At 47.0% G+C, this 27,770-nt stretch overlaps 1 protein-coding gene across 15 annotated transcripts in view; it reads right to left on the bottom strand.

The window, feature by feature from the left end:
- Nucleotides 1-27,770, bottom strand: part of CADPS (calcium dependent secretion activator) — a 202,927-nt gene that overhangs the window by 6,000 nt on the left and 169,157 nt on the right. For 9 of the 15 annotated variants that reach the window (XM_074550477.1, XM_074550467.1, XM_014268046.3 and 6 more), the window contains 4 exons: nucleotides 24,320-24,394; nucleotides 23,168-23,251; nucleotides 18,133-18,165; nucleotides 15,428-15,535 (listed from right to left, as the gene is read on the bottom strand). In XM_074550477.1, the coding sequence (XP_074406578.1) occupies nucleotides 15,428-15,535; nucleotides 18,133-18,165; nucleotides 23,168-23,251; nucleotides 24,320-24,394 (300 nt within the window). Of the gene's footprint in view, nucleotides 1-15,427; nucleotides 15,536-18,132; nucleotides 18,166-23,167; nucleotides 23,252-24,319; nucleotides 24,395-25,721; nucleotides 25,737-27,770 lie in introns of all 15 variants that reach the window. The other 6 variants (XM_074550466.1, XM_074550473.1, XM_074550468.1 and 3 more) reach the window with 1 other exon arrangement.

Genomic DNA, 27,770 nt, shown 5'->3' with positions numbered 1-27,770 from the left:
GCCCTCAGGGCCAGTGGGCTTCATGCTGGGGACACAGGGTCCCCTCTGGGATCCAGCTCCAGCCTCGTGGCTTGTCCCCAAAGACAAGGTGCACAGGCCACAGCCCAAATACTGAACTTTGGGCTCTGACAAGGGGCTTGCAACACATTTCAGGCACATTTCATTGGCACAACAAAGTAAATACCATAAATATATTTTCTGCAAAAAACTTCTCATGCCTGCTTGTAAAGAATGAACAGACCCCCCTGATGGTCCAGGCCCATGAACAAAACCCCACGTGTAACTCACTGTAGTACACACACATTACTGGCGCTGCTGGCATCCCTGTCCCTCACCCAGGGGACAATTTACACTCAGTCTGGGGGCACAGGGTGAGGACAGGCTGTGGAGCCTGCATCCCCACGGATGCATGGTGGGTACCACCAGGATGTCAGCAGGGAGGGCCACAGGGCTCTGGCAGAGGCAAACCACAGCCCCATGGCTGCACACCATGAGCCAGCCCCAGCAGAGGAAATGCAGACACTATCAGAGCCCAGCCACTGCAAGCAGGTACTGTATTTGTACAGACAGGAATTCAAACCCTCTTTCAGGTTTCTTTTCCTGTTTTCCCGTCTTTCAGAGCAACTCTCATTGCTGGGGGGATGAGGGGGGCCATGGGCCAGCTGGGATGCACCAGGATGGGCATTACAGGAGCTGGAGCATTATAAAAGCTGCACTTCCATGGCTGCCCATCCAACACCCCAACCAGCCTGAGCAATAAGCTTACTTGTTCCCCAGCCCTCTGCCTTCTTTTTTTTTTTTTGAATGCAAAAACATGATCAATAAGTTCCTGAAATAGCAAGTTTGTCTCTGAATACATAAATTGTAGAAATTGGTATGAATAAATCTGCAAGTAGCACACTGAATGTGGCACATTTTATCAAAACCCAGCCCTGTGCTGGGCTCCTGTGCTTTCTGGGAGGTGGTGTCATTACACACACCCAGGAACATCTGCAAAGCCCCGTTCTCTTTGGTGTGAGCTGAATGGAAGCATGACCTCCTGTTCCTTGCCATGAACATTGAGTTCACACTCATATTTTACATGTTACAGGAAGCCACAGCTCACCCCAGGAGTGCTGCAAACAGAATCTCGTAAGCCAGATGCAACACTGCTTCTTAAGGCACCTGAAGGAGCTGTATTCTTCATTCAAAAGCTTACATACTAGTAGCTTAAGGTCACTTCAGCTTTTGTAAAGAGTGGGACAAAACCAGGAATGCTTATAGGGCTGGGTTGTCAGCAGGGTAGCAGAGGGATTACAAGGAACCTGTGACTCTGCCTCTTTCTGCCTTTACTGGTAGTTTTTTTGTGTGTGAACAAGTGCCATACAACAGATTGAGGCTGGTATAAAGGCCTGGGACTGTGCAAGAGCACCCTGCTGAGCCTCAGCTGTGCTTGCAATTAGCAATAGGCATGAAATGATTATTGTTGTGGTGGCTGATGGCAATCTGAAGTGACAAGTTTTATGGGGGAAGTTGTAGTAGGGATGTTCAGCAAGTTTCTGCAAACCATTAATCGAAGGCTGCAGCACAGTTTAGTCAAAGCTATTTTATGTCATTCCAAAGGTCTCACAAGGATGCTGAAAGAATATTTTTCTGCTCTCAGTGCCTTGGAACGGAGTTTTTCTAGGTCAGGGATTCTTTACTGCCCTATTTAGTGTCAAAAATACCCATTTGCCTCAAATTAGCAGAAAGCTTGTAGTTAAGGGCTAGAGATTAGGCATACAAAATTACTCAGCAGGTGACTGCTGGGTGGATTTGGGGTTGAGAAGTCTTTAAAACTGACTACAAGACATTATATACTTCTGACAAAAGAACATAGTAATCCTACCTGCTTGCTTTAACCACTGTTGTTTGTCTATTATTATGTGCTTTAATGCTCATAAGAGCAAAACTACTGGTGATACTACTCAATTACCATAGTAACTCTCCCCTATGACCTCTCATTTCAGTATTCGCTTTCCAACCAGAACCAATCCAAGCAGGGCAAATCTATTTAAAACTGTGACACACACTGCACAAAGAGGCTCCCAACGCTGGCTGGCTCCCTCTCTTTGTCCAGGACATGGGCTTGTTTTGAAATGCTGAAAGGCAGCTTTGAAATGAACTCTTGAATTCAAGGTGTTTCAAAGATGAGGAACTGGATGCTGGGCGGACGCCACCACAGCATCCCTGAGCTGGCCAGCACGAAGTGAGGGGGCCACAGAGGTGGGAAGGGAAAGAGGAAAAGGCTGGCTGTGAGTTTTACTTCCCAAAGGAAAACTGGACCCGCTCTCAAGCAACAGCTCAAAGTGATCTATCAGTCAGGAAAAAAAAAAAAAAAAAAGATAAAATTACCAACTCTTTGTTTCTGGTATTTGCCCATCCCTGTCCAACGGGCCAAAAGCTCAGCTGGGGGAAGGCAGAGCGGGGCTGTGATGATTTACAGCTGCTGACAGTAGGGGACAGCTGACAGAGCCGTGTCCATCCCAGCCCTGGGTGGCCCTGAGATCAAACTGGGTATTTGGTGTTGTCACATGCACTCATGGCAGCCACCTCCCCTGAGCAGGTGCCATCCCCACGGGGAAGGGAGGGATGCAGCCCCAGCAGCGCAGGGACAGCAGGGCTGGGGCACTGTCCTGTGCACACAGCTGCCAGTGCTGGAGGGGACTGGTGTGGAGAGTGGGAGCAGAGCTCTCCAGGAGCAGCCTGCCAGCCCCAGGCACTGTGTCCCTTCCTGCACTCTCAGTGTGCCCAGCAGCACAGCCAGGTGTGTACACCAGAACTGCCTGCAGCCCTGCAACCCAAAGCCAGATCTCCCTATGGCAGTCATTGAAGGATCATTCTTGTCCAGTCAGTCTTCTGTGGCCACCAAAGTTCTCCTCTCCACCTTCCCTCAATGTTTCTTTCGCTCTTGGTTCCAGGCAGTCATTGCTGCTCCAAAAACCTGGTAAAGATGGTAAGCCCAAAGCATGGTGCCTCAGAGCCAATGCAGTTCCTACTCCTGTCCATCAGAAATAAACAGAAGTTCCCAGCACGAACACACAGAGCAGCTTATGCAATCCTTTTTCCAATGGCCAGCTCTGCTGGGATGCTGGGTGTGGATGAGGGCAGTGACTCTTGCCCTGCTCCCAAGCACTGCTAGCAAGGTCCTGGCCAGGCTGGCAGAGCTGAGCCCAGCTGTTTTTCAGGCTGTTCTGGAAATGTGAGTTTTGTGTTGCTGCAGCAGATGTGCTGTGCCCCAGGCTGGGAGAGTGGGGACAGAGCAGGGACAGGGCCTTGGTGACACAAGTGTGTCTGAAAAGCTTCAGTTAAGATATGTGGCAGTGGCCCTGGAGGAGGATGAAAAGTCACAGGCACTCAAGCACAAACACCATTCTGGTCCCCAGTGTCAATGAGGAGACTGAGATGGACCTTCTGCCACACAATGAAGAAAGAAGAGGCACAGCTCTCCCCTCAAGCATACGTTTTCTGGAGGGCAAACAGAGACCTGTCCATGCAGCAAACCCCATCCCATCCTCTCATCACCTTTCCTTGCTCTACTCAACAAAACCCACCCTGTGCTCTGGGTGTTACTCCACAGAGCCCTGCAGAAGGGCTCCCCTGCCCTGCCCTTCACTGGGGACCAAAGAAACACCCAAAGGCTGCTCAGCATTTGGAGCTGTAAAACCTCCTCCAGCACAGAGGGCCAAGGCTGCAGGGGCTCAGGGCTGAGCCCCAGGCACAGAGCATCTGGCTCGGCCGTGTCCTGGCCGCAGCCATGGGTGGCACCAATAATGACCCAGAGGCTCTTTCGATTTACACCTGCCAAGGATTTGGGCCATTCCCCCAAGCTGGGCAGGGCACAGGGCTCAGGGCACTGAGAACGACCTTGCTGTGAGTGCCCAGGTTTTCCAGAAGCACAGAAATTGGTGTCATACTGCCCACGTTACAGAAATAAGTTTAGTGGCTGTGGCTCTCGGAGCACACAGCTAACCATAAAATAAGCAATGAGTTAATATTGCAGGCATTGATCAGCTAGTCTTACAATTAATGCTTCCAATAAAAAAAAAAAGCTCCCCTTTTATTCAACAGAATAAGAAATTAAACACTTGAGGGCTCATTCTAAAGAATGAATGAAATTGAATAAGCTACCTAGCACTTGAGATTCCCAGCGAGTGCTTGAATAGAGCAAACCTCCTGAGTTGAATGGATTGCCTTTTGGGACCAATTTGTCTCTTTTCACTCTTTATTCCTCCTTTTTTGCTGACAGATGTACAAAGGCGGAACTGCGCTGTGCAGCTTAGCTACATGCACCCACAGCAGCTGTCACTTTTGTCGAGCAAGTTAATCAAGCAAATGCCACCATATCCCACTTTCTATAAGGAACAACATGTTATAGACAGTAGTCTTGGGAGACGGGGAGGGAGGGAGAGAGACTTTATTTTAACTTTGAGTAGCTGGTATTTTTTTTCCCCTCTGTGTGTAAAAAAAAAAAAAAAAAAAAAAAAAAAAAGGAGGAAAAAAGAAACAGCCAAACCTGGTAGCACAAGCTGACACTTTTGTTTTCCCGTGGAACAAATATTTAATATGATTTTAACTCTAATTTGTACTAGAAGGAGAGCTGTCTGGTTTTAATTAAATTTAAGGGACTTAGGGGAACGCAGTTAAAAAAAGAAATAGAAGCTTTTTGTTTGCATTAACGCTTGTTGATAATAATATATTGATTGTCAATTGCTAAGCCCAAAAGATTAGTGTAGTAAATAGAATTATCTGAATGCCACAAGTGAAGTGCTAGCTTCCCGTCCCTGCTTTTCCTTTTGTGAGGCACTCTGAATCACTGGTTGTTATTTATACATTTTCTTTGATAAAACCAACTTGTGTGGCTGATTTTTTTTTTAAACCCTGCCTCATTAAGTGTATAATAGCATTTACGTGTGGGGCTTTCTGCTTTTTAGCCTTTCAAGCTTAAGCTTATATTCCTCTCTCACAACCATGTTTCAAAACTTGGGATGTTCACAAACAATTGGATACACACCAATATTGTATATATCAGATGCTCTCTTGCTATTGCCAAAGACTAGAAAATAACAGAACATTATCCACAAAGAGTAAATAAATAGTTATCATCCTGCTACGCTGCTGCATGCCAGATAATAATGCTGTCCGGTCATTAGGCAGCTTTTCTGGGGCACATAATTCTTTAAGTTAGGTATGAAAAGCCAACATCAAAAGTGGGTCTGTTGGTGTAGCTCCACAGAGCAGAGCGCTGGGAGGGCTTCAGGCAGCCCTCAGGTTGCTGGTAGAAAGGTGATTCACCCCAAATTCAGACCCTTTGGAAAGTATCTTTCAGAAAATAAATCTAAGCTCTGGTGACAGTTTGCAGTGTGCTAATTTAACTTCTCTGCAGGGTCTTTGCCTTGGTATATTTAGGAACTGTCAGTGTTTGGGATTCGTGACCCCTTGGCCAAACTGGGCACCCCACACCTGCACCTCACCCCTGTGAGCAAAGGCCCCGTTAGCTGTGCTCAGCAGGGCTCTGGGCGAGCGCTCCTCACAGCAGGCAACATGCCCCTCATCTTCAGAACTAAGCCTCTCTGTAAAACTCCACAGTAAATTCTAGAGATCTGGCAAAGTGCTAGCAATTCGATAAAAACCCCCGAAACCTTGGGGTCTTTTTTTTTTTTTTAAATAAAATTTTGACCTTGTTCTACCAAAGCCTTGTAGAATAAGTCTGGAGTCTCCCAGGTGACACTCACAGCTACTACTGAAGCAAAAGTACTTTTTTTCCCTGGTATTTTATGTACCACTATAATGCTATCACTGCGAGTACACACAGCGTGTTCTTCAACATCCACCCCAGAGCTGTGAATTCTGGATGCCTTTTACTCTATTTTATATTCCTTAACTACGAAATCTCATTCTTGTTGACAACGTACCAATACGAGGAAGTTACAAAGTCAAAGGGTCTCGATATGAAAATAATTTGTATTATTATTTAATAAAGTCACAGTCCCTAACGTTGCCTAATAGGGTTAAGCTGCTAGCCAGAGCAACTCATCATCTGTCTAGGATGCAAATGGCATCACCGAATTACATTATTTCTTCCCCCCCCCCCCCCCTTCCCAAAAATAAACCACAAAACAACTTTGAATCGCGCAAGAGCTCTGCCTTGCAGCAGGGAAGAGCGCTGGGAGCGAGCGCGGCGCGGAGCCGGGCGCGGGGAAGTGCCGCACGCTCTTGGCAGTACATATGGCACCTGGGAGCACCCACTGCTCAGGAGCTCGCCTCGGGGCGGGCTCAGGCTGCCGCCTCACCCTTCACTGCCTGCGGCTTGGACCCGCCAGGTCGGCCGGGGCTCCCGGGGTTCTGCCTGTGCTGGTGGGATCGCACAAATTCCCTGCTCTCCAGAGGGGCACAGCCCAATCTGCATGGCTCTTGTTGCAAATTTCTCTCTGTTATTAATCCAAAGTTTTCTTCATTTTCAGAGAGGGCAGGAGGGATCAATATCTTTTGTGTTGGTGGGGCCAAGGTCCCCAACAAACACATGTGCCCAAGAAGCTCACCCCTCATAGCCCCTGCTCTCGGTGCTGCACCAACAGTGACACCTGCACTTGTCCTGTCAGCTGTGACTCCACACGCCACAGAGGGTGCAGGTTTGTCTGTGCCGACCCTCAGTGGCTCTGCAGGCAATCCGTGCACTCTCAGCACACAGGCAAAGGCTTCCCACAGCAGGGCCACAGCCAGAGAGGGATCTGCAACACTGCTGCTCCTTCCGGGGGGAGGAACAACTCTGATGCCTTTTGCTCATTCAGGTGGCCCCAAGCTGTATGTCAGGATGGTCTGCTCTTCTAGCCAGACACCAAAGTCTCCACTTAGCAAAGAGCCATACACTCCCATCCCTGGCAGGAGTGATGGGTGAATGTGCCAATGACTCCCCTTCTGCCCCGGGGGGAGAATCTCACAGAAAAAGCAACTGCACTGCTGGCACCTCTCTTCCTACAGCCAGGGATGTCCTGGTCCCAATCTGCTGGGGTTTGCTGAGAGAATACCAATGCCAGCCCATGCATAGGTCATCTCTGAACCCATCCCAGCCACGTGCTGCTGCTGCTCTGAGGAGGGCAGAGCTGCCAGGCCGTGTGCTGGTCAGGGCTGGATGGAGGGCAGCAGGCAGAGAAAACTGCAGGGGAGACCCCTGGGCAAACAACTACTGCTCCATGGCAGGGGGTGCAGGAGTTGGTGCCCACGGTGATCTGGGAAGGAAGCAGGCTGCCACCCCAAACTTCTCTCCCATCCACAATGTCCTCAAACCAGGGACATCCCAGGCTTAAACCTGTCAGGTTTGCAGGCTGAGTGCCTCAGCAGGTGCCTCGTTTCCTCTCTGAGACTGGACGGTCCTAATCCTGTTTATACACTGAATTACACCTCCAGAAAATGCCCCTTTTAGGTAACAGATAAAGCCTGTCCTGGCTACATGAAGCCCTGAACTGGAAGCCCTGCCTTTCCAGGCTGTGCTGGCATGGAGCATCCCATATCCCTGCACACAGGGCCTGGGCACACCACCAGGTGGGCTCTCGGTGCTGAGCTCTCTCTGCTTCACTGCAGATACAGCTCTGCAAAGTGCACAGCATTCACTAGGAACTGCCAAATTAAATCCCCAAAAACCTGCTGCTTTGCAGGAATTTGCAGACTTCTCTTCTCCTAAATGAAAGAGCTTCTGCATAAAAACCTATAAAGGCGCACAAACAGAAAACCACTTCTGTATGGATGCTTGTTCTCAAATACATTTTTAACTTATAAAATATTCTCTGCTTATTTCCATTTTTCAAAAAAGAAATGAAGTTGACATGTTAAAATCTGAGTTTCTATATAAAGCAGCCTAGTAAAACACAATATCCACACAACTGCTATTTTTCTGTCTTGATTCCAGAGCCCTGTTAGTGTGAGGCAGTGATGATAAAACTGGGTGCACAGTTGTTCAGTAAGATGCACAGCAATGCATGCTATAGAATACTTTCATTACACTTGTTATCAGTTTAAATTGGAAGCTGTCATGAAGTGGGACTTGATAAACTTTATCTGCTTCTTTTATAGCCTGCAAATTCCAAAAAAGTAGCTGGAGGCTGCCTGTACATCTGGGCCCTGATTGCAGCAGCTCCCCTGGTCTCTCTCCTTCCTGGGGTTAACACCGGCTGCAGTGCGCTCCCTGCCCGAGTCCCAGCAGGCATTTTTGAATGCTGATATCATACATCCAGGGCCAGGCTTAAGGGAGCACCGGGAAAGGAAAGAGCCGCAGATCAAGAGAAACAAAATGACCTGGGACGGCTAATCTGGCACGCACCGCTGGCTGCCGCGGGCTGAGCAGCAATTGTGTGCGGCCGGGATGCAGGGGGAGAAAAGGAAAAGACGGATTGAAGGCGCTGCTGGAAATCAGACAATTCGTCATTGTGAGCTCAGGGGCTCTGCCCTGCACCGGGAGCTGCTTGGGCAAAGGCTCTTTGCGGAGCCCGCAGGGAGGGAGCACAGCCCGGCCCCTGGGATGGGGTCAGCCCCGCACACCTGCGGGCACCGGCACATCCCGGCCCTTCCCACGCCCTCGCACACAGCTGGGACACAGACACCTCCAGCTCTCCTCCCTGATTGCCCACAGGATGGGAGCTCCAATACAGCCTCTTAAACTTAGCCATAAGGCAAAGTGCACCGCGTAACTCATCCGCAGTTTTAAACAGAGAGCTCCTGGCCAGAGGCTGCTCAGGAAAAGGCTCTCTCTGGATGCAGAATTCCATGCTCCTGCTTCCCCAAAACCGTGGCTACTCGCATCTATAAATGATCTTTCACTCAGTGCCAGCCCCAAAACACAAATCTCTGACGCTCAAAAGCACGGTGCAGATGATGTTAGCAAGCCTATGCTGACCTTAACGTAACGGAGCAATCAGTCTGCCTTCTTAGAATGATTAATGGAAAATCTCCTCTGGAAAAGAAATCAAATTAACTGTCTTCAACCAAATGTCTACTGGAACATGAAAAGCTGTTCTGATAAAGACATTTAGGAGGGGAAAAAACCCCTTTCAAGCATGTAAAATCCAGTGACAGATCTAGGATTTATTTTATTAAGACTCTCCCTAAAATAAATTAAATGGAGCCTACTTAAATGAGCACTTCAGGAAAGAAGCCTTGCTGAGGGGGAGCCCGGAGGCCATGTGCCCAGTGCATGCCTGGGCTGTGTGAAGCTAACAGAGGGGAATATCAGAGGACAAGGGCTGCCTCTCAGGAGTGGTGTCAGTGCTAAGCTCTTCTCCCCACTCCCCTGTGACTCCAAGAGGGCACATGGGGAGGAAAAGAGGCTGCAGAAGGACAGTGCACTCTATGCCCCCTCTGGACAAAGAGAATTTGTCCCCTAGAAGCTATACTGACAACGGCCACCACACTTTTGTGTTTTTTCCCAGCAAAAGTCCTGCAGTGAGATCAACTCCAGGTCCAGGTCTGAGCTTTGCCAAGCCAGCAAAGGGCAGCAAAAGCTGCATGGCTTTGGCTCCTCCAAAGATGCACAGAGAGGGAAAAGGGAGCTGAGCTCCCTTGAGATCAATGTGCCTCATTGTCTTTGTTTCGCAACTCCCTCTGGAAGGGGAGAGAGGGGAAAAAAAAAGCAAAAAACAAGGCAGAAGAAATAGCTCCATGGAGGCCATATCAGGATGGGAGTGGGAGAGAGTTAGTGCCCTAATGAGCAGTCTAGCTGCGTGGGAGGGAAACAGGTTGTTGTCTGTCTAAGAGAGAGTGGTGAGTGTGGCTACAAGCAGCTCTGAGATGGGAGCCCAGCGCGCAGCCTGATATCCGCTCTTCCCCTGATCCTGCAACCCGGCCTCCTGTGAGTAATTCTAACTCACAGTGAGTGGCTCCACTGACTCACAACCAGGCTTTTGAGATTGGAGAGGGGAAGGAGAGGGGAGGATGGGAAGGGCTCTGTTTTGGCATTTGATTGTGCCATGCAAGGCTTACGGTCTAGCAAGAAATGCCATGATCCTGCAAGCATGCCTTGAAGGAGCTGCCAAAATTCAAGTGAGTAACCCTGCTAAGGGCAAAAGCTTTGATTTTAAGGATAAGCTAATTCCTCAGTGTCTGCAGAGGACTTGCTGAATTAACTGATCTAGCTGTGGTTTGAATTTTTTCAGTATACTCAGGTGTGCTATCAGGCTCTAACGTGTAGGTACTGAAACATATGCTGAGCTGCCTGTGGATCCTCCAGTGACAAATGCTTACTCAGGCTCCTGGAAGTGTGTATAAGGATTCTGCTGAATTCTTGAGACTCACACAGTGTCCTGCATCCTTATTATCTCTGATATTTAGAAGTCAGATACCAGCAAGGGCAGCCTGCTTTGGAAACATGAGAACTGTCCTGCACCGTGTCCCCAGCACTCCTGCTGGGCTCCTGGCATGAGGGAAGAAACCCCAAATCCATCAAAATCCACCAGATGCAACATCTGCCTTGGGATATCACTGGGGCTTCCTAAAAGGCAAACTCAGCTGAGCCTGAGGGACAGGACAGGAGGCTGGAGCCTCAGCCAGGGGCTTTTGCCTCCCTGAAGGTGGTGGGAAGGAGATGCTGGCTGCTCTAGCTGATGAGAGGACCTGGAGTGACTGTTCCCCTGCACTGAGGACAGCTGAGGGCAGAGCAAACCTTTGTTTCCTCACTGCCTCCCTACACCTGTCAGACCCTGCTCAACCCACCCTGCCATCAAGACCAGGAGCCGTTTCTGCCTTGCAGAGAAGAACAGGCTCATCCCTCGTTTCCTGAGCGCGTTCTCCGTCTGCTGTCCCGGCTGTGACACAGAGCGAGGGAGCTGAAGGCTCTCGGTGCCAGGGAAGTGGTGAAACTGCTCCTGCACGCAGCACCCTGGCTGCTACCACCTCGGCGGGCAGTATCACTGTGTGATTAAGTTCTTACCAGACTTTTTGGTAAAGGCAACCTTCCTGATCTGATAACTGCCAAGGACAAGCCAAATACGCAGGGTCAATCCATGCACCCTTAATCTCCAGAAGGCAGATTAAGTGTATAATTGACCCATATAATCCATGTATCATCTCCAGTGAAATGTTTTTTATGTCCGGTTTAGGCAGACATGAGGCCCATAAGACAGCGATCAGAGACACAGAATTACCATTGCAGTGGATTTCATCAAAGTTAGAGATGGCTTTTTAATCACTGATCTCAGAGACTGCTAGATTTAAGCAGATGAACTAGCACTAAGCACATCTGTTTTAATCCTTATCTTCTACTCAGGCTGGTGTCTTCAAGAAGTACAAGGAGGAAAAAAATAAATTAATTTTTTTTTAGGTCCTCTCAATCTTAGGAGCTTCTCTTAGTGTTTTGATCCCTCATATCAAAAGCATGTTTTTGTTTTTTTGGGTAAGATATTGAATTAATCATCAGAGAGGAAAATGCCATCTGCGCTATTCAGGGACTGCATCGGGATGCTGGAATTCGCAGGATCTCGGGGAGCTCACCCAGAGCTCAGTAGCCTTTTGTGTATGTGCTACTCACTGTGGCTGGGGAGGAAATAGTCACCCTATGTTTTACATTAGTGTTTACCAATTTATGTGGAAGGAAGGTTGGCATTCACACTATCTACTAGTCAATCATAGACTTTCTGGATCACATATGTTGCGACGGGTTGAAACCTATACTGTGAGTATCCAAGGGTGTTTGTAAAGATATACACACATATATGGATCTAGAAATAACTTCTGTCAAAGGGCACAACCCTCACAAGTAAAACTCCCACTGCCTTCAGACAAAATGACAGATGTATAAACTCTGATCTCATGAAGTTCTGAGTGACCTAAGACAAAGAGGACCTGAATTTTGCAGGATTGGTCTAAAGACTCAAGATCACTCTGAAGATATTTTCCCATGTTTAAGATACACCCACCTGCTTCTGCTTCATTGTTCCTATAAAAAGTTCCATTCTGTATGTCAACTCTGCTCCCCTCTCTGGGCAAAAAGTGATAAAATTTCCTTCCTGTCAGGCACCACACATAGTTTGTGATCCTTCTGCATTGTGTGCAAAGTACCATAGGTTTTAAATCCCAAAGCACCCAGCCAGGCATAGGAGTGCAGGGAGAGAATGCTATGATGCTATTCTGAAACTTCTCTGTTACCACTGCTCTCTACCAATGGGCCTTATTACAGTGTTTTAGCTTTAAATGTTATCAAATTAGTGAACCAGGCCAAGTAAATAAGTCATGTTACTCTGCAGTAAACAGCACTGCCAAAAAGCTAGTTAGGTTTTGATTACCAGCAGAACTCCACGATCAATCTGTTCATTCAATGATCCCAAGAATACAGATTTTTAAAATTAAGATGACTCTATTTCAGGGAGGGGGGAAAACCCATCCTGACTAATTTGCAGAATTAAGAGGATTAACTCAGAGACCACACAGAAATATAACAATAATCTGCCACAAACACCAGTATCTCCCAAAGAGCAGAGCCCTGTTCTGCAGGCATGAGCAAGTCAGGCAATGCAGGGGAAGAGAAATGGTTTCTGAGCTAAGAAATCATGGCAAATACCAAGAAAAGACATATTAGCCCAGCATCTCTGGGGACATGGTGTAACACACTCTGCAGCTTCCGTTCAGGGGAGGAAACAAATGGGGAATAAATGGGAACACAGGGCAGGATTGCAGGGAAGTGTGGGGATTAGGGGTATCCCAGGAGTTCAAACCCCACCAAACGTGCAATAGACAACCTTGCACTGCGCACCTCTGCTCCTGCCCTGCCCAGGGCTGTGCAGAAAGGGGATGTAGCCCACACTGTGAGTGTCTTTACTGGGACCCCACTGGGTGCACAGGACTTGCCTGCAGGCAGGTTTAAGCTGTTTGCTGCCACTGCTGCCCGTATTGTCATGCAACAGCCTAAACTGGACTGAGGTTTGGCCGGGGCAGGCCAGCACCACTGCACTAAACCAGCTGAGGACCTGGCTGTGAAAGTGTTAATAATCTCATTGCCTAGACAAACTGCAGCTAAGAGGATTGTTCCTCTATCATGCTGGGGGAAGAAGGAACAAAATGAGGTCCAACTCTAACTTACTATCATAAATACCATTTTTGATTATTCCTCTTCTCTTTTTTATTAAAGAGGTAGTTAGTACCTAAAATGTCCTTGGAAAATAAGGTCAAAGGAGTTTAAAGATCCCGTGACCATGCTGCTTTGCTGGGTTAGGTGAGAGTGGCAAAAGGCTGCAGGGCTCTTTCTGAGGTCAATAATAGAGTTAAGCACTTGTTTCTGCCTTTACCCAAAAATGGGTGAACACAGCACCAACTTAAATGGGGTCTGGTGACTCCTTTGTAAACCCTGTGCTGGTGCTGATCCACCAGGAGCTCCTGAGCCTTGATGGGAGCTGAAAACAGGAGCCAGCTCCTTCAGCTGCAACCTGACAGAGACAATGCATGGCTGCTCAAAACATAATTCCAAGTTCTGGGTGACAAGGGCTTGGCACAATCCATTCCCTCCTTGCAAAGCAACCACCCCACAGCTTGCCCTGCTCATGGGCACACACTCACACACATGAGACACATGCAAACATGCCAGCAGCATCAGATCCCAACTCTGTCCCACTGGGATGGGAACAGGAATGGGAACAGCTCCCACATGCTGCAATTCCCACCTGCAGCCAGTGTAAGTCAAAACAGGCAGAGCAATGGAAAAACCCCATCTTTGATTATTTAATTCCACATGGATCAGGGAGACTTGAGGAAGGCAGGGAGGGAAAGAAGGGTTTTGCATTTTTTGCTTTCCACCACGGTAGCTGCTCTTTTGCTTTTTAGTTCATGTCAACTGTTAATTTGTTTAAAATATGGCTTGGTAAAACCAAGTATGAGTGGATCAAACTGAAATCAATATTTGTGATAATTACAGCCTTTTGAAAATTGGAAATAATGGCCCAAATCGGTACAAACACACCAACTGTGAATCATAGGGAAAGGATGAGGGAAAAGGCAGTGTGGGCATTGAAAAGAACAGTCCAGATGAGCTCTGGAAATTTAGCTGCTCGTGGAATAAATTTCAACACAAACGAGCAATGCACTCGCAGGCCCGCTGCAGATGGAAGCGACAGTCTTTTGTTTCATGTTTTGTTTTTTCTCCCCATGCCTGCTTGATGGGTGATTTGCTGTCTGGTGCTCACGCTGCAAACTCTCCCCAGAGCCGAGCCTGGGGAGGCACTGCTGTGCTCTGTGCATGAATGAGGCATTCTCAGTGGATATGGGTCATGCTAGTAGATGTACACAGCAAGATTATTTGACTCTTAATTCATGCCACTTGATATAATGTGATAAAACATTTGACATGAGAGATAAGTTCCATTTTAATCTGGTAAGTTATGGGGAAAAGAGAGAGTGGGAATTGTAAAGGAAGAAGAGGTTTTTGAGGGACAGGTAATGTGCCGAAAGAGAAGTATTGAGTGAAGGAAGAGGTTGGCTGGGGAAAAAGCAGATTTCCCTGCACACTGAGAAAGCAAAAGAGTGAGTAGAGAGAAAGCACAGAAGGCTGTTAGAGTTCCAGAGCCAGGAGACTGAGACATGGCACTGCTGAGGGATGGAAGGAAGGAAAGTAGGGAAAGAAGCTGCTTCAAACAGAAATTGAGATACGGACAAATATCCTAGAGAGACTGAAACAGTAATGCTGCAGTCTGGTCATCAACAGAAAACCTTTACTATAGAACAGCTACAAGGACAGAAAGGCTGTGACAAAACAAGAGCAACAGAAACAGAGATACTTTTGACATGCATCCAAACCTAAAAAACTCAGGCATCACAGGTCACTGTTCTCTCACAGTCCAACAAACTGATCTTGTCCAACTGAAAATTAGCTATGACCATCTGGGTCAGTTCCTACCAGCCATCTTCATCAAGGAGACCATGTTTCAAATTTACCTTTGGTGGCAGACACCACAACATGGTCCTCCTTTATACTAAAGCCCATTCATAATCAGCTCTGTCTTGATTAGCTTTTAAAATTAAAGTTTAGTATGTTAAATTTGCTGTCATATTTGGAGTGCTTGTCAATGAAACAATGCAAAACATGCAGAAGAGTTGGTCCTTAGCAAACACATCTGCCAAAAACCTGGCTAAAATTTGAACAGTGAGAGCTATGACTGAGATGTTCTGATACAGAGAAATTTACACATATTAAAGAGCTCTCTTAGAAGATACTGGTTTTTAAAATCCACACACAGACTAGGACACAGTAGACTAGAGTAGAGATTTAAAGCAGGCAGAGAGCAGATACGAGCCTTAGTCAGAAAGAAGGGAAAGATTTATTTTTAAAGCTGTAGCCAATAAATTTTCTCAAAATGTGACTTATCCTCCTGTCTTATTTTGTCACATTTTGGGTCTCTCCTGCTTGGTGTCCAAGGAGGAGAGGGCATTTACTTACATCAAATAACCTTTCTATATACATCTCCTCATTGACCTTATCACGCAGGACATCCTGGGAGTGGCGGACAAATGTCACATAGGCATCAGCAACATCCATTCCTGGCTTCTGCATGGAGGAGAGAAGAAGAGAGAGAGAGAGAAACATGAATAGTGACGCAGGGAGCAGCTTCTCTGTGCAGCCTCATCACTGCTTTTCCTTCTCCTCCATCTCCTGCTGGTCCTCCTGCAGTTTGCCCTTTCCTTACCTGATGAACACTTACCTGATGCCACATTGCTACAGCTCTCTGCAGGATTTAACTGATCTTTAAAGAGTAAAATCAAGCATGCGAGATTTTGGGGATAACAGCATTGCTTTAAATCAAACGGGAACTGAAGCAGCTGGATGTAAAATACTTAAAAAAAAAAATCTTGTTTGAGTTCACATTGCTTGTTATATTGGATTCAAACTTACCTCAAATGAAACCCATTAAAATATGGTAACACGAATCATTACAAGAGCTGCCACAAAACCTTAAATTTGTGTGGCACATTGTAAGTTTGTTAATAACTAGTGTCATTAGTTTCCATTACTGTGATTTACCTCAGATCACAGAGTATCATTTCTCTGCAAGATACGATTGTCAGCCGCTGTAAATTGAAGTTAGTTAACACATCCATGTAATTTCCAGGGTGAAAATGAGGACAGTTTGGAAAGCAGTAGGAAGGGAGTTTTTTAATACAAAGCAAACAATTATCAAGCAAAGGGCCAGTGCTTGGCCCTTGGGAAGGCAGTGACATTTCTTAACACCTACTGCAACAATGACAAGGTATTAATTTGAAAAACAATGAGGACAACACAAACGTGGCAGTAGTCAAGTGTTACACTTTCAAGCAATTTTCAGTCTGCTGATCGTGCCCCTTCCAAGGCAGGATTAGATGGATTGGTTTGTACAAAGACAATTGCAACAGAATTAGACTTAACTAACATTTGCAGAATTAAATTTAAGTGGTGGGTTTCTGTTCAACATCAGGATTTCCCCTCTGTCCTCCAGCTGAACAGGTTTTTATTTCTCCTTCCCCTGGAAAGGCAGTGGCTCACAGACCATGGGGTGGCCTCTGCACAGGTCTGGAGCTCTGTGGGGCTGGTGGTGCAGTTCATTAAAAATGTTGAGGCTGTCAAGGAAGCCTCTGTAATATGGTTTCATTTCCAGGGGACAAGTGGGGAAACAACTGAAAACTAACCCAGGTGAAAGATTTCTGATCTGATTTACACAAAAAACTGGAGCATCTGTGTTGCTTTGAGGAGAGAAGCAGACCCTGCTGCAGACCTCCCAAGGCTGTCCAAGGTACAAAGCCTTTGGAAAAGCTTGAAAGGGTTACACAGCATTTTACTAAGACCACTTCCCTGGAGATGCTTTACTTTCAGAACATAGAGGCCTCAGAGAGGGCCATGCTTTGCCCTAGAATTTACTTAAAATAACTGTTCTGTGTTCGAATTTCTGATGACTAAATATTTAAGATGCACTGAAACAACTAGGACATTTCATCTGAAGGGTCTCCACATTTTCAGGGCAAGAAATAAATTCTGAGTTTTTCTTCCCAAGGCTCTCAAAATCTTGCTTTTATTACTCCAAGAGAACAGGATGCCAAGATCTGCACTGGGGTATTTTAAACCAAGCAACACCTCTTAATGTTCAAGAGTTTGTCTTTTCCATGCTAGGCTCAAGATATGATAATTTTGTAGGCAACATTTAGGTTGGGCCAAAGGGCTGAAAAAAACCAAATGCAGATGATGTGGTCCAAGATGTCTGATAAATTTATCATATTGCCATATGAGAACATGCAGAACAATACACCTGCACCAAATATACACACATTATACACACACATCATCAGACTCAACTGAGTTACTCTTGGTTTCCATGGCCCTCTAACTGGATGCAGGAACTGGTGTTGTATATTAAGATCTATTTTTCTGCATTTGCATTTGCTCAGGATCTTTCTGCCTGTAAATGTTACAGTAACCCCTTATTCCAGCCAACATTCATATATTACACTTCAACTTAATTTAAATGTAAATTTCTGGCAAGTTAAGTGCTCTGTCTAAGAACATTAAGGGCTCTTTTCCTTATGAATCAAGGTCTAATTAGAGGAGACGATGTACAGTTTCCCTATACCAATTACAGAAAAATGGAAAAAATTATTTTCATTAACAATTTCCCAAACACATGTTGGTAGCTCATCGCCATTTCCCCAAAGTAATAAAAAAGTCATTTTCCAAAAGAGTAAAATAAACCAACAATTAGAAGAACAAAAATAAAATAGATTAGCTAATGTGTTAGATGTGTGTTGGCTCAGTTCTAACATGTCTGGACTTTTTGTTTGGAAATTATACTGTATTTGTACAAGTCCAAATGAAGAATCAACAGAATGCACTGCTCCCATTTTTTTTTTTTTTCAAATGTGATTCAAGCCAATTGCATAAATATGGTACCTTTTTGACACCATCTGCAAATTGTTGCCTAAACAGCCTCTTAGGTCTCCATAAGAGGGTAACTGCTCATTATTAACATAATGGAGATATCCTTTCCAGTTCAAATGTTAGAAGTATGAAGGCCCATGGCTCAATCTTGGCTGTTAATGCATAATGTGGGTTGCTACACATGCCATAAACCAAAGCACAATGCAAATTACTATGACAGAAGTTGTTTAAATTGTGCTTACGGGTACATCCACGTATTTGGAAGCAGCCTTCACCTGTAAAAGGAACAAGAAGAGAGTTAACACCACCAGTACCTTTTCAGGTCTCTGTTTTTTTCTTCAAACTCTCTAAGACCATCTCCAGCCAAGACTTGGGACAACATAACGCTGAGTAGGTTGAAAAGGGTGATGAAACTCACTTTCCTGTCTCAAACGGTGGTATTTTTGTTGTTGTTTTTTTTTTTTTGGAGAGGTAACTTTACTGCTGCTAAAGCTCTAATAGCAGCAGATGATAGTGTGGGAGTTGTGCTTCTACTTCAGCGAGCGGGGGAAGACGGGGTTCGTAAGAAGACATCGTTATTTTCTTTGGAGGCCTCGCTCTCCACCTGATGCCACGTGTCTCCCAAGGCTCTGCATGTCTCTCCTGCTGGGAGCTGTATCCCAGGAGCAATGCCAGCTTCCCTGGAGTGGGGCCATGACGGCATGGTGAGGCTGGCAGGGACCTGCACCAACCTAGACACAAGAAAGGACCCTAATTTTGCTCCCTCCCCATTGTCCTGCCCACAGCGGGCTTCCCTCCTGGGACATTGTCAAGACCAGGCTGGATGAGGCTTTGAGTCACATGGATAGTGGAAGGTGTCCTTGCCTGTGGCAGAAAGGTTGGAACAAGATGATTTTCAAAGTCCCTTCCAAACCATCCTGTGATGCTTTGCTGGCCTGAAGGTTTTCTGAGAAGTTTTGCACATGTCTGTGGCTGGGCTGGTTGGAAAGATGTGTTCACGTTTTAAAATTCATCCTTGTTGCCTTCACCTGCAGCCTCTCCTACACTCACTTGTTCCTCCCCCACAGCAGTGAATTCAAACCAAAAATTATTATTCTCCCTCTTGTTGCTGGCCCTGACGCTGGCAAGAGCTTGCAGACCATGTTGGGGCAGTGTGCTCATGCCATGCTACGCAGAAGTGCTCTGAAGCTTTTCTGCTTCCCAGACTGAACAGCTGCCTCATTTTCCCCTGATTTTCCTCCTTTTTGAGAAGATACCGTTGGAGAGAAGGTATCAGAGATGGACACTGCACTCTGGGGTGTCATCACAAGCTGGTGTGATCTGCAAGACCCTGCACTGACTTTGTCTGTGATTTTCCATGCAGCAGGGTGCACGTTGCCTGGCGCGGGAGGCGGGGTGGCCCCTGACGTCAGGGCCAACTCTTCCAACTGAGCAGTGCCCAGCTGGCCACAGAGACCTTTTTCCCACTGTAGCATAAGGCACAGTGTCTAGAAAGAGGATGGCTGGGATTTTCCACAACGCTTCTGCTTTTAATTAGGGTAAGCGTTGCCGGCCATCTTTGTTTGGGTGTAAAAGCTCACCTGCTTTTAAATATTTCTAAAGCTACCATTAAAACAGCCTAAATATAACACGCACACAGTTGCATCTTGGGATGAATAAATTATGTGTCCCGAATGAGAGAATGAATGTATGTGTGAGACAGAATGTGAGAGTGGGTGGAAGCACTCATATGGTGTGTGTGGGGGGTGCATAATTAAGCACAATGAGGCGATACAAAAGACCAGACTGGTGGTAATTGCCGAGGTGAACGCGGCGAGCATTGGCAGCGCCCAGGCTGCCGAGCCGGGGGGCAAGAACAGAGGGAAGGGCAGGAGGAGGGCACCGAGCGCCTGCTGCTGCAGTGTGACCCCAGCTCTGCCTGCCAGAGAGGCTGCAGGGGGACGGGGCACGTCCCAGCACGAGTGTACGAAGGAGACAGCAAAACCAGCACCAGAGCAAACACTTGTGTTGTCTCCAGGTATTCCTGTTTCCAGCCGGCTGGCTGGACACCTTGCCCTGTCTCTGCATTTATCCTCACAACTTTCTGGGGAGGTGGTGAAGTGCTATCCCTTGCTGCTGCGGAATGGGAGCGGAGGAGCCTCAGCCCCCGTGTGTGAAGGCAGCTGGAGCCCATCCAGTGGATGCAGCTCCAGGGGAGCAGGCAGTCATGGCACACCCACGCAGGCAGGGTGCCCATGCGAGCACCAAACCAGCAGTTTGTCTGAGCGGCAAAGCCCAACAGCCAGGAGAAAACCTGGAAAATGATGTGGCTCAACAGCCTGCAGAACTCAAGATAGGGTCCTTCCTGAGGGCTACACCTGTACCTTCAAATATCACATGGAGCACGAAGCCAGGCAGAAGCAAACCTGCCAGCTGAGTGTGGATTTAGCACTCTTGGGTCCAGCTTAGCGCCACTTTCAAACTACCTTCTCCAAAGCCAAGAGGCGACAAGAATAACTCAGCTTCCTGCGATCTCCTCCCTCCACCCACAAAAAAACTGAGCTGCTTCTTCTGCCCACTCTCCTTTAATCAGAATAATTACTTGTTTTTCTTTAAAGTCAGATTTGGCTACATTTAGTGAAATTTCCAAACTGCCGGATGTTGTGTGATTTTTGCTAGGCTGCCGTTTTTCACAAAGTATGTGACTTTGCCATGAAACATCTCAGTTTACCATACAAATTTTGCGCAGAACAAAAATAAGATCTTTTACTTCTGTCTCCCTTGGGTAGCATGGAATCTTTGGTTATAATTACCACAGGTGTAAAGCTCTGCCTACAGAGGCCATCCAGATTACAGGGAATTTTAGCAGCTGGCATTCCTGTGAGTCAGTGGATCTGCACATGCAGACACCCAGCCAGGGCCTGGGCTGCTGCCGCCAAGATGCACTCAAATGTAGCAACAAACAGAAAAAAAAAAAGTCTGGCCAAATTTAGAAGGGTGTTTTCCTCTCAAAGTGCTCTGCAAGGAGAAGTGGCTAGTGAGAATTTATTAGGACAACAGATGCATTAATTTTATCTTGAATTTCGAGGCAAGAATTGGAAATGAGGATATCCTACTAGGTGATAAAACTGTCTGTCACAAGACCCCCGAGTACATGTCACTTGCAGAGAGCCTGGAAAACACGCGATGAAAGAAGTTGGTGGAAGGGGGTGGGAGACTAATGCTTTCTGGAGCTCAGTGGCTTGGACCATCACACTTTGTTGTATTTGTTCAGACAGGGAAAACGTGGGAGGTGGTGCAAGCATGCTGTAACAAGAGAGAGAGATTCTGTATTTATCACTGCAAAGACTAAACACAGAAAGTCACATTACTACTGCAGGGAGAGGAGACTTGCTAAGCCCAGTGCCAAAGGGGTCAGGGCTGCTCCTCAGCCTCCTCTCCCAGTGGCTCCCAGCAAATATGGGGGCCAAAGCGAGAGACATCCCTTTGTCAGGAAGGAGCAATCCTGCTCTTCTGTCGTGTACCCAGCCCACTTGCTGTGGGCGAGGGACCAACACTTTCCTGAGACATGCACACACCACGCACAGCAGCTATTTGGATACACATCCCTTCCTGACTGAAAACTCATGAAATCCAGGCTTTGGGACCACGTTTGAAGGCTGTGGGGCTGTTGGAGTGGGACAGCCTGTTTTGCTGCTGCTGGGGCAGTTAACTGTCAGTAATGTCCGAGGAGCAGCAGAGAGGATGCCCGAACCCTATGCACCCATGTGCTGGTCCTGACGGGTGCCCAGAGCCCAGGTGCCGCCAGGGCTTTGCTCAGCAATCAAAGGGAGCAGCACTCGGCAGTGTAAACAGTGGGATGTGGTGAGAGCAGTGCAGCACCAGCGAGGAACAGCTTGGATTCACGGGGAAGGAAGGGCTGCACACTACACTGTCTACACGGGCTGATGCCGGTGCTTCCGATGCCTGGAAAGCTGCCGCCTCCACATCCTCTGCTGCTGGCACACAAGCATTTCCTAACCCTCCACAGCACTGGAATGAGGGAAGGTATCCAGGTATCCATACCCTGCATCCCCTCGAGCAGGGGTGAGCACAGCCCTGGGGCTGTAACCTCACAGGATTTATCCAGGGAGAAGAGCTGCACTGCGGGACAGTGAATGGAACACCCTCCCTTCCTCTCTTCTCTGAAGAACAAAGTGCCTCCAGCACACCTGAAAAGGCAGAATGCTTAGTTTGAACCCCACGGTGGTTCAGATAAGCTGCCAGACTGTGTATACAAAGCTGCCAAGAGCAGTTTCTTGCCTCTGCTGTTAAGCCTTCCTAAATCCATCTCCATTTCCAGATGGATTCTACAAACTGCCTCAAACTCAGCAAAAGGGCCCAAGAGTAGCAAACAGCAGACATTTGCAAGGAACTAAGACAACTCCAAAATGAGATTTTGGAAAGCCTTCCCAGTTTGCAGAGCAGTGCCTTCTGCCTCTTGCCCAGTCTCTGTGAACAAGTCGGGGCAGGAGAGGCTGCACAGGAAGGCAAAAGGACCAGGGTGTGAAATGTGAACACAACTTTCCAAGCAGCCCAGCCACAGACATTCATGTGCACAAGTGTCTGTGAGCTGAGAAAAGTGAAGTCCTCCTTGCACAGAGACACTCCTGTAAACTTTCTGGCACATGCATTTTCAGAAGACCTTTGGAAATCAGCTGCCATGTGTTCATCCTAAGAAGCTGTCACAACACTTTTCTGGAATACAGCTCTGATTGTTAAACCATTGCTGGATACTGAGGCCAGTTTTGCACAGATATTGGTCTAGTCCTATACCTTGCTAGGAAATATGTGGTGAGCTGTGAATTGGTTCTTCAGTGTTATGGAGAAATGTGGCATTAGAAGCACCTTGTGCTTTGTGACCTCATGGCATTTCCCCTACCTTGTTCTCTTTTAGAAACACATTTTGCTGTTTACTATTTAATGGTCACTGTTACAGCCAGAAGACTGAGAGGAACACACCTGCCATGTGAAGTGACAATGAAGCTAATTGCATGTACAACGCAATGTTTTTTTTTCATCTTCATATGTATCCTCTACTACCAAGCTGAAGGATGGATGGAGATGGCTTTTCTCTGTGCATCCTGGATGTTTATGTACTGTACATCTGCATATAGGTTGTTTATCTATTCATGTGGGAGTTACAGTGATCTAACATCACAAAATGGAAGAATTATTAGGTAGCTGGGAGAGCAGGAGGTTACAACTCAGAAAAAAATAAAAAAAAATAAAAAGAAAGGAAATATAGTCTGTACTTACAGTAAATGACAGGAATGAAGAAAACAAAGTCCCTTCATCATATCTAGACAGTTTGGCCAAGACTCCTTCCAAAATGGTGACAAACTAAAAGACAAAAAATACTGCAATTATTTTTAATAGTTGGACAAGGGTGTAAAAATCTGCATCACCTTCAAAAGAACCCGTGCACCTATCAGCATTGCCAAAGGAATGGACCACCTCTCCCTGAGCACAGTGGGCAGAGAGTGGGGAGAAAGGAGTGCTTCCTTTTGGGTGCTGTGGTGCACCCCTTGCTGACTGGGAATCACCCCTCAGTGTCCTGGGTGTTGCAGGGACAGGAGGAGGGGGCAGTGTGTGGGGAATCCAGCAGAGCCTCTCTGGCTGGGGAAGGCTGTGGCTCCTGCTCCCAGGATGCAGTGGCAAGCACGCAGCTAGCTGGGTATTCTTGCAGAAGAATTGAACTGGCATATGTTGGCGGATTATGTTTAAAGGTCTCCACTGTATAATAGGGATGACTTGTTCTCAGAAAGTTTGAAACTAGAGGAAAACACACCCCACCATCTTTCTCCTTACATACCAATTCCCCTCCGTGTTAGCACAGCACACCAGACCTACACAACCACCCAAGGGGAATGCTGGCAGCTAAGCTACAGAAGCTGACTCCGATGAAAAACAATTTCCAAACAATTAAACCTGACATTTTGGAATGTATTTCCCACTACTGTCATCTCTAAATTAATTTCTTAGAAGAGCATATGGTGATCTTGCACAAGATGAGCTATTTTGTCCACACAACCTCGTGCGTAGGAGTGGTGACCACCTCTGCATGCCACCCCAATGGCTCTGCAGCAGCATTTAGCAGTGCCACCCCCTGACTGCAGCCACCCCAGTGCTGTGGGGTGATGCTGACCATGGGCTGTTACCCCATTAGCTTCACACCCATTCCTTAAAGCCACTTCTGGCCCACTATGGCAATCCTGCTAGCAGAGTACTACGTCTCATGCAGCTCCTTATCAACAAAGAGTCACCATGAAAGGACTGGGAGATGTATGATCCTGCCTGTGAGAAACAAGAAGCCAATTCAACATCCTAATGTGTCACATTTTAATGGAAATGCACATATTAAAGATGCAACGTTAACAGTGAATCACTTCACCTGAATCCGAGGGTTACCTTTGCCACTAGGAGTGTTATCATTTCTTTGACGGTTTCCTCAATTAGTTCATCTATTTTTGAATGGTACTGGTGCTAAAGAAAAATAAAAGGAGAGGGGGAGGAAAATATTAGCATTGATCACAGCCAACAGCTCTACACTTGTCAGTCTCTTCCCTTGGTAAGCCACAATAAATAGTATTAAACCAAAGAATTATGCAGCTTATTACCCTGGGCCCCACTGCAGTGGCCAGTGACTACTTACACTTGTAGGAGAGACCTTGAGTTCAGGAGAATCCTGCATCAGTTTTGAAGCATGAGCAAACCCTGCCCTGTTGTGAGTGCCCACAGCTTTGGGAGCCATGTGTGGATGTCAGAGGGGAGCCTCCACCATCCCTGTGAGAACCAGCACCCCGTGCTCCTACAGATTCTGAATCCCTTTGCTCTATTTCTGTGGGCATTGTCCTGTCCTGGCACATGGATTGCAGCAGACAGTGGGATACAACTGCTGCAGGAGGGGAACAGGCAGCCCCTTCCAAGGGCACCACAAACCTCCCAGCCCTCAGCATGGAAATGGGGAGGGTGTGCTGCTCCAGGAGAGCTTGCAGCTGGCTCAACCACTGGGAATGGTGCAGCAACCTTCCCACCCACTGCAGCAAAGCAGCTGAACCTGTGTTACCCCGGGTTCAGCAGGCACATGGCTCAAGTTAACCACTCATTCCAATGCTTTGCTGTTTTGTACTGTGAGATAGATTTAAAAACCACCCAACAAACCACGAGGAGCCCTTTTGTCCCATGCAAAAGGCAGCAGGCAGTGCAGCCCTGAGCCCCGGACAGTGGTGGATCCCGCGGCAGTGGCTCAGCGCTGGCTGACCAAGGGCTGTGCCTGCAGCACCAGCGTTTCTGAGTCTCCAACCCAATTTCTGCACACGCCAAACCTTGCTTAGCTCGGGAGCTCTGATGCAATCAGCTGCAATATGGCTAGAATAGGTACTAAAATACAGTCTTCTACTAATTTAGAAAAGACCTGTTTCCAATACAAGATTTAATTAGTGAAAACATACAGTATATTCTTATTTTCAATGGACTGAGAAAATACTGATTATGACTGCTTTCCAACACAAAACATTTGATTTTTCAGTCAAACATTTCAAGCACTGGTGCTAGTCACTATATTCATTACCACTTGGCATTAATATTGTTTTAAAATGTTAACATCAAATCACATTGAAAGAGACAAATCTGCTTTAAATACTAATCAGACTTTGGGAAGGAAGACTGTGAGGGCTTTACAAATGCTAGCTGCTGGTCTCAGTGTCTGACTGGTACTCTGAACTGCTCTACAGTTTGGGGTTTTTTTTCTATGGCAGTAACATTAATATAGGAATTTGGGAAAAAGAAAATAAAAGTAGGACACACTTACCCACTCTTTTGCAAACTTTTCAGATGATTGGGGACAGAAATAAAGAGGAAAGTGCAAAAGACAGGAAAAAGAACATATGAAGATAAACAATAAATAAACCAAAATCTTTTAAAAAAAGAGACGTATGAGAACAGCAGCATCATGCACAGAAACAATAAGCAATGGAAAATGAAATGGGGTCAAAACCTCCTTTCGCTGAAATGCCAGAGATCGCTACCTGTAGGATTTGGTGGCAGTAAAACAGCGGGAAGGGACCGGATTGTAGCTGACACCTGGCACTCTCTTGCAGTATTTGGCTCCAAAGAGGAAGGGAACCGGCTGTCCACAGGCAGGGTTCAGCCTCGGGGCAGCCACACAGCCCTCACTGGGGCAGCAGGGCCAGGGCAGGGGACATGGCACAGCACCAGCCCAAGGCCTGGCTGGGGGCACTCAGAGCCTCACCTGGGCACGAGGACAAACCGGCACCGCCACGCCACAGGCTGCGATCTGCTGGGCCCACGCGGGGGAAACATACACGAACAAGCGGGTGAAACTTGCATTGGCAGCTCCCATTCCATGTCCTGCTTTGCAGGTCAAGACATACACACGTCCCTCATGGGATCATAGTTATTATTAATCTTTAATGCAGAGCTAGGCCATATCAGCTCCCAGGATTGACCTGGCCTTTCCCAGCACAGCTGGAATGAAGCTGTGGGGCGACAGGGACCTGTAACAGCTTGGTACAGGTAGAAGCTGCTGATGTGCTTGGCAGACACAGCCAGGACTTCCTAAGGGAAATGGAGAAGGGGTTGTGCATATATTGGGGTGTCTCTCTCATATTGTTTTCCTTCTGCAACTGCATTTTCTGTGTGTGTAAAACTTTGCAAACAAGTATTCAGCTAACTGCTTTCATCATGTAAGTCATGAGTTTGAATTCAATCATGACTAGCTATGTGCAAAGCAATTCACTGTGAAATGCACTGACTGATGCATGTTCAATAACAAGCTTGTTTCAAAAGCAAATAAGAGCCCCAATGGAATAAAACCACAGCTCTGAGAGCAGGACAGGAGCCTGTGCATGCACCGAGGTGGTGTAGCAGCACCCTGAGTGCTCATTCCCATCGCAGCCGCAATCCCCAGGGCAGAGTGAGCCCCGGTGCCCTGGCAGTGACCATGCAGGACAGGGCCTGCCCCAGGCAGCCACAGCCATGTGCACCCTGTGCCACCAGAGCCACAGCCCCAGCTCCACCTTGGGAAGGGGAGCCTTGGCCAGGACAGGTCAGAGATGGCGGCTGTTTGGAAAGCGAGCGCCTGGTGCTGCTACAGATGCCTGGCTTGCAAAACCAGCAATTCCAACAGCTCCTTCTACATTCCTCATGGAAACACTCAAGGTTAAAGATCACAGAGCTGGTTTGCTTTACCCAGCATAGCCCCCACTCTCGATCAAGTTCATCATAGCTTTCTATTAGCTCAATTATTACAATCCATAATCAGTGCACTACAATGATTCAACTTGACTTTATGTGATGAGTATCTTGCCTTGTCATGTAACAGATTGTGTGTATGTTGTATTTCTCTAAGGACCATCTGACCTTAGATATTAAATAGAAACATACTAGACCAACTGAGAAACATTTAATACATACATTTATCCCCTTAGATGTATTAAAAATTCAGAGGAAAAATAAATATTTAAGATGGTAAAGTATGTTTACCAAATGTTTTAACAGCTGCCTTTAGAGACAAGGAAATGGAATGAAATGATGGGTGTTTGTTTCACAGGGTAATGCTCGCAAAACGCATTCCAGTATCTGCTAAAGTGAGTGTGGCTGAAGGTAGTGTGGAAGGGAAGGCCTTTGGGGTGGGAGGGAAGCCACAGAGCAAGGTCAGGTCTAGGCAAGGAAGGTGCCAAAAGAGTCTCTGCCCAGACTGAACTGTCAGAAAAATGTGTGGTTTGTTTCTAACAAAAACGTCATCTCTGGTTAGGTCTGGGCCAAAGGCCTTGCCTGAGCTCTGTGGTGGGCAGTGTGAGCCCTTTTTGCTGCCATTGAACTGTCTGCACAGGGACAC

Source organism: Zonotrichia albicollis, chromosome 12, assembly GCF_047830755.1.
Source record: "Zonotrichia albicollis isolate bZonAlb1 chromosome 12, bZonAlb1.hap1, whole genome shotgun sequence".
NCBI classification, from domain to species: domain Eukaryota; kingdom Metazoa; phylum Chordata; class Aves; order Passeriformes; family Passerellidae; genus Zonotrichia; species Zonotrichia albicollis.
Note: the sequence above shows the minus strand (reverse complement) of the source record. Positions and strands in the feature narration are given on the sequence as shown.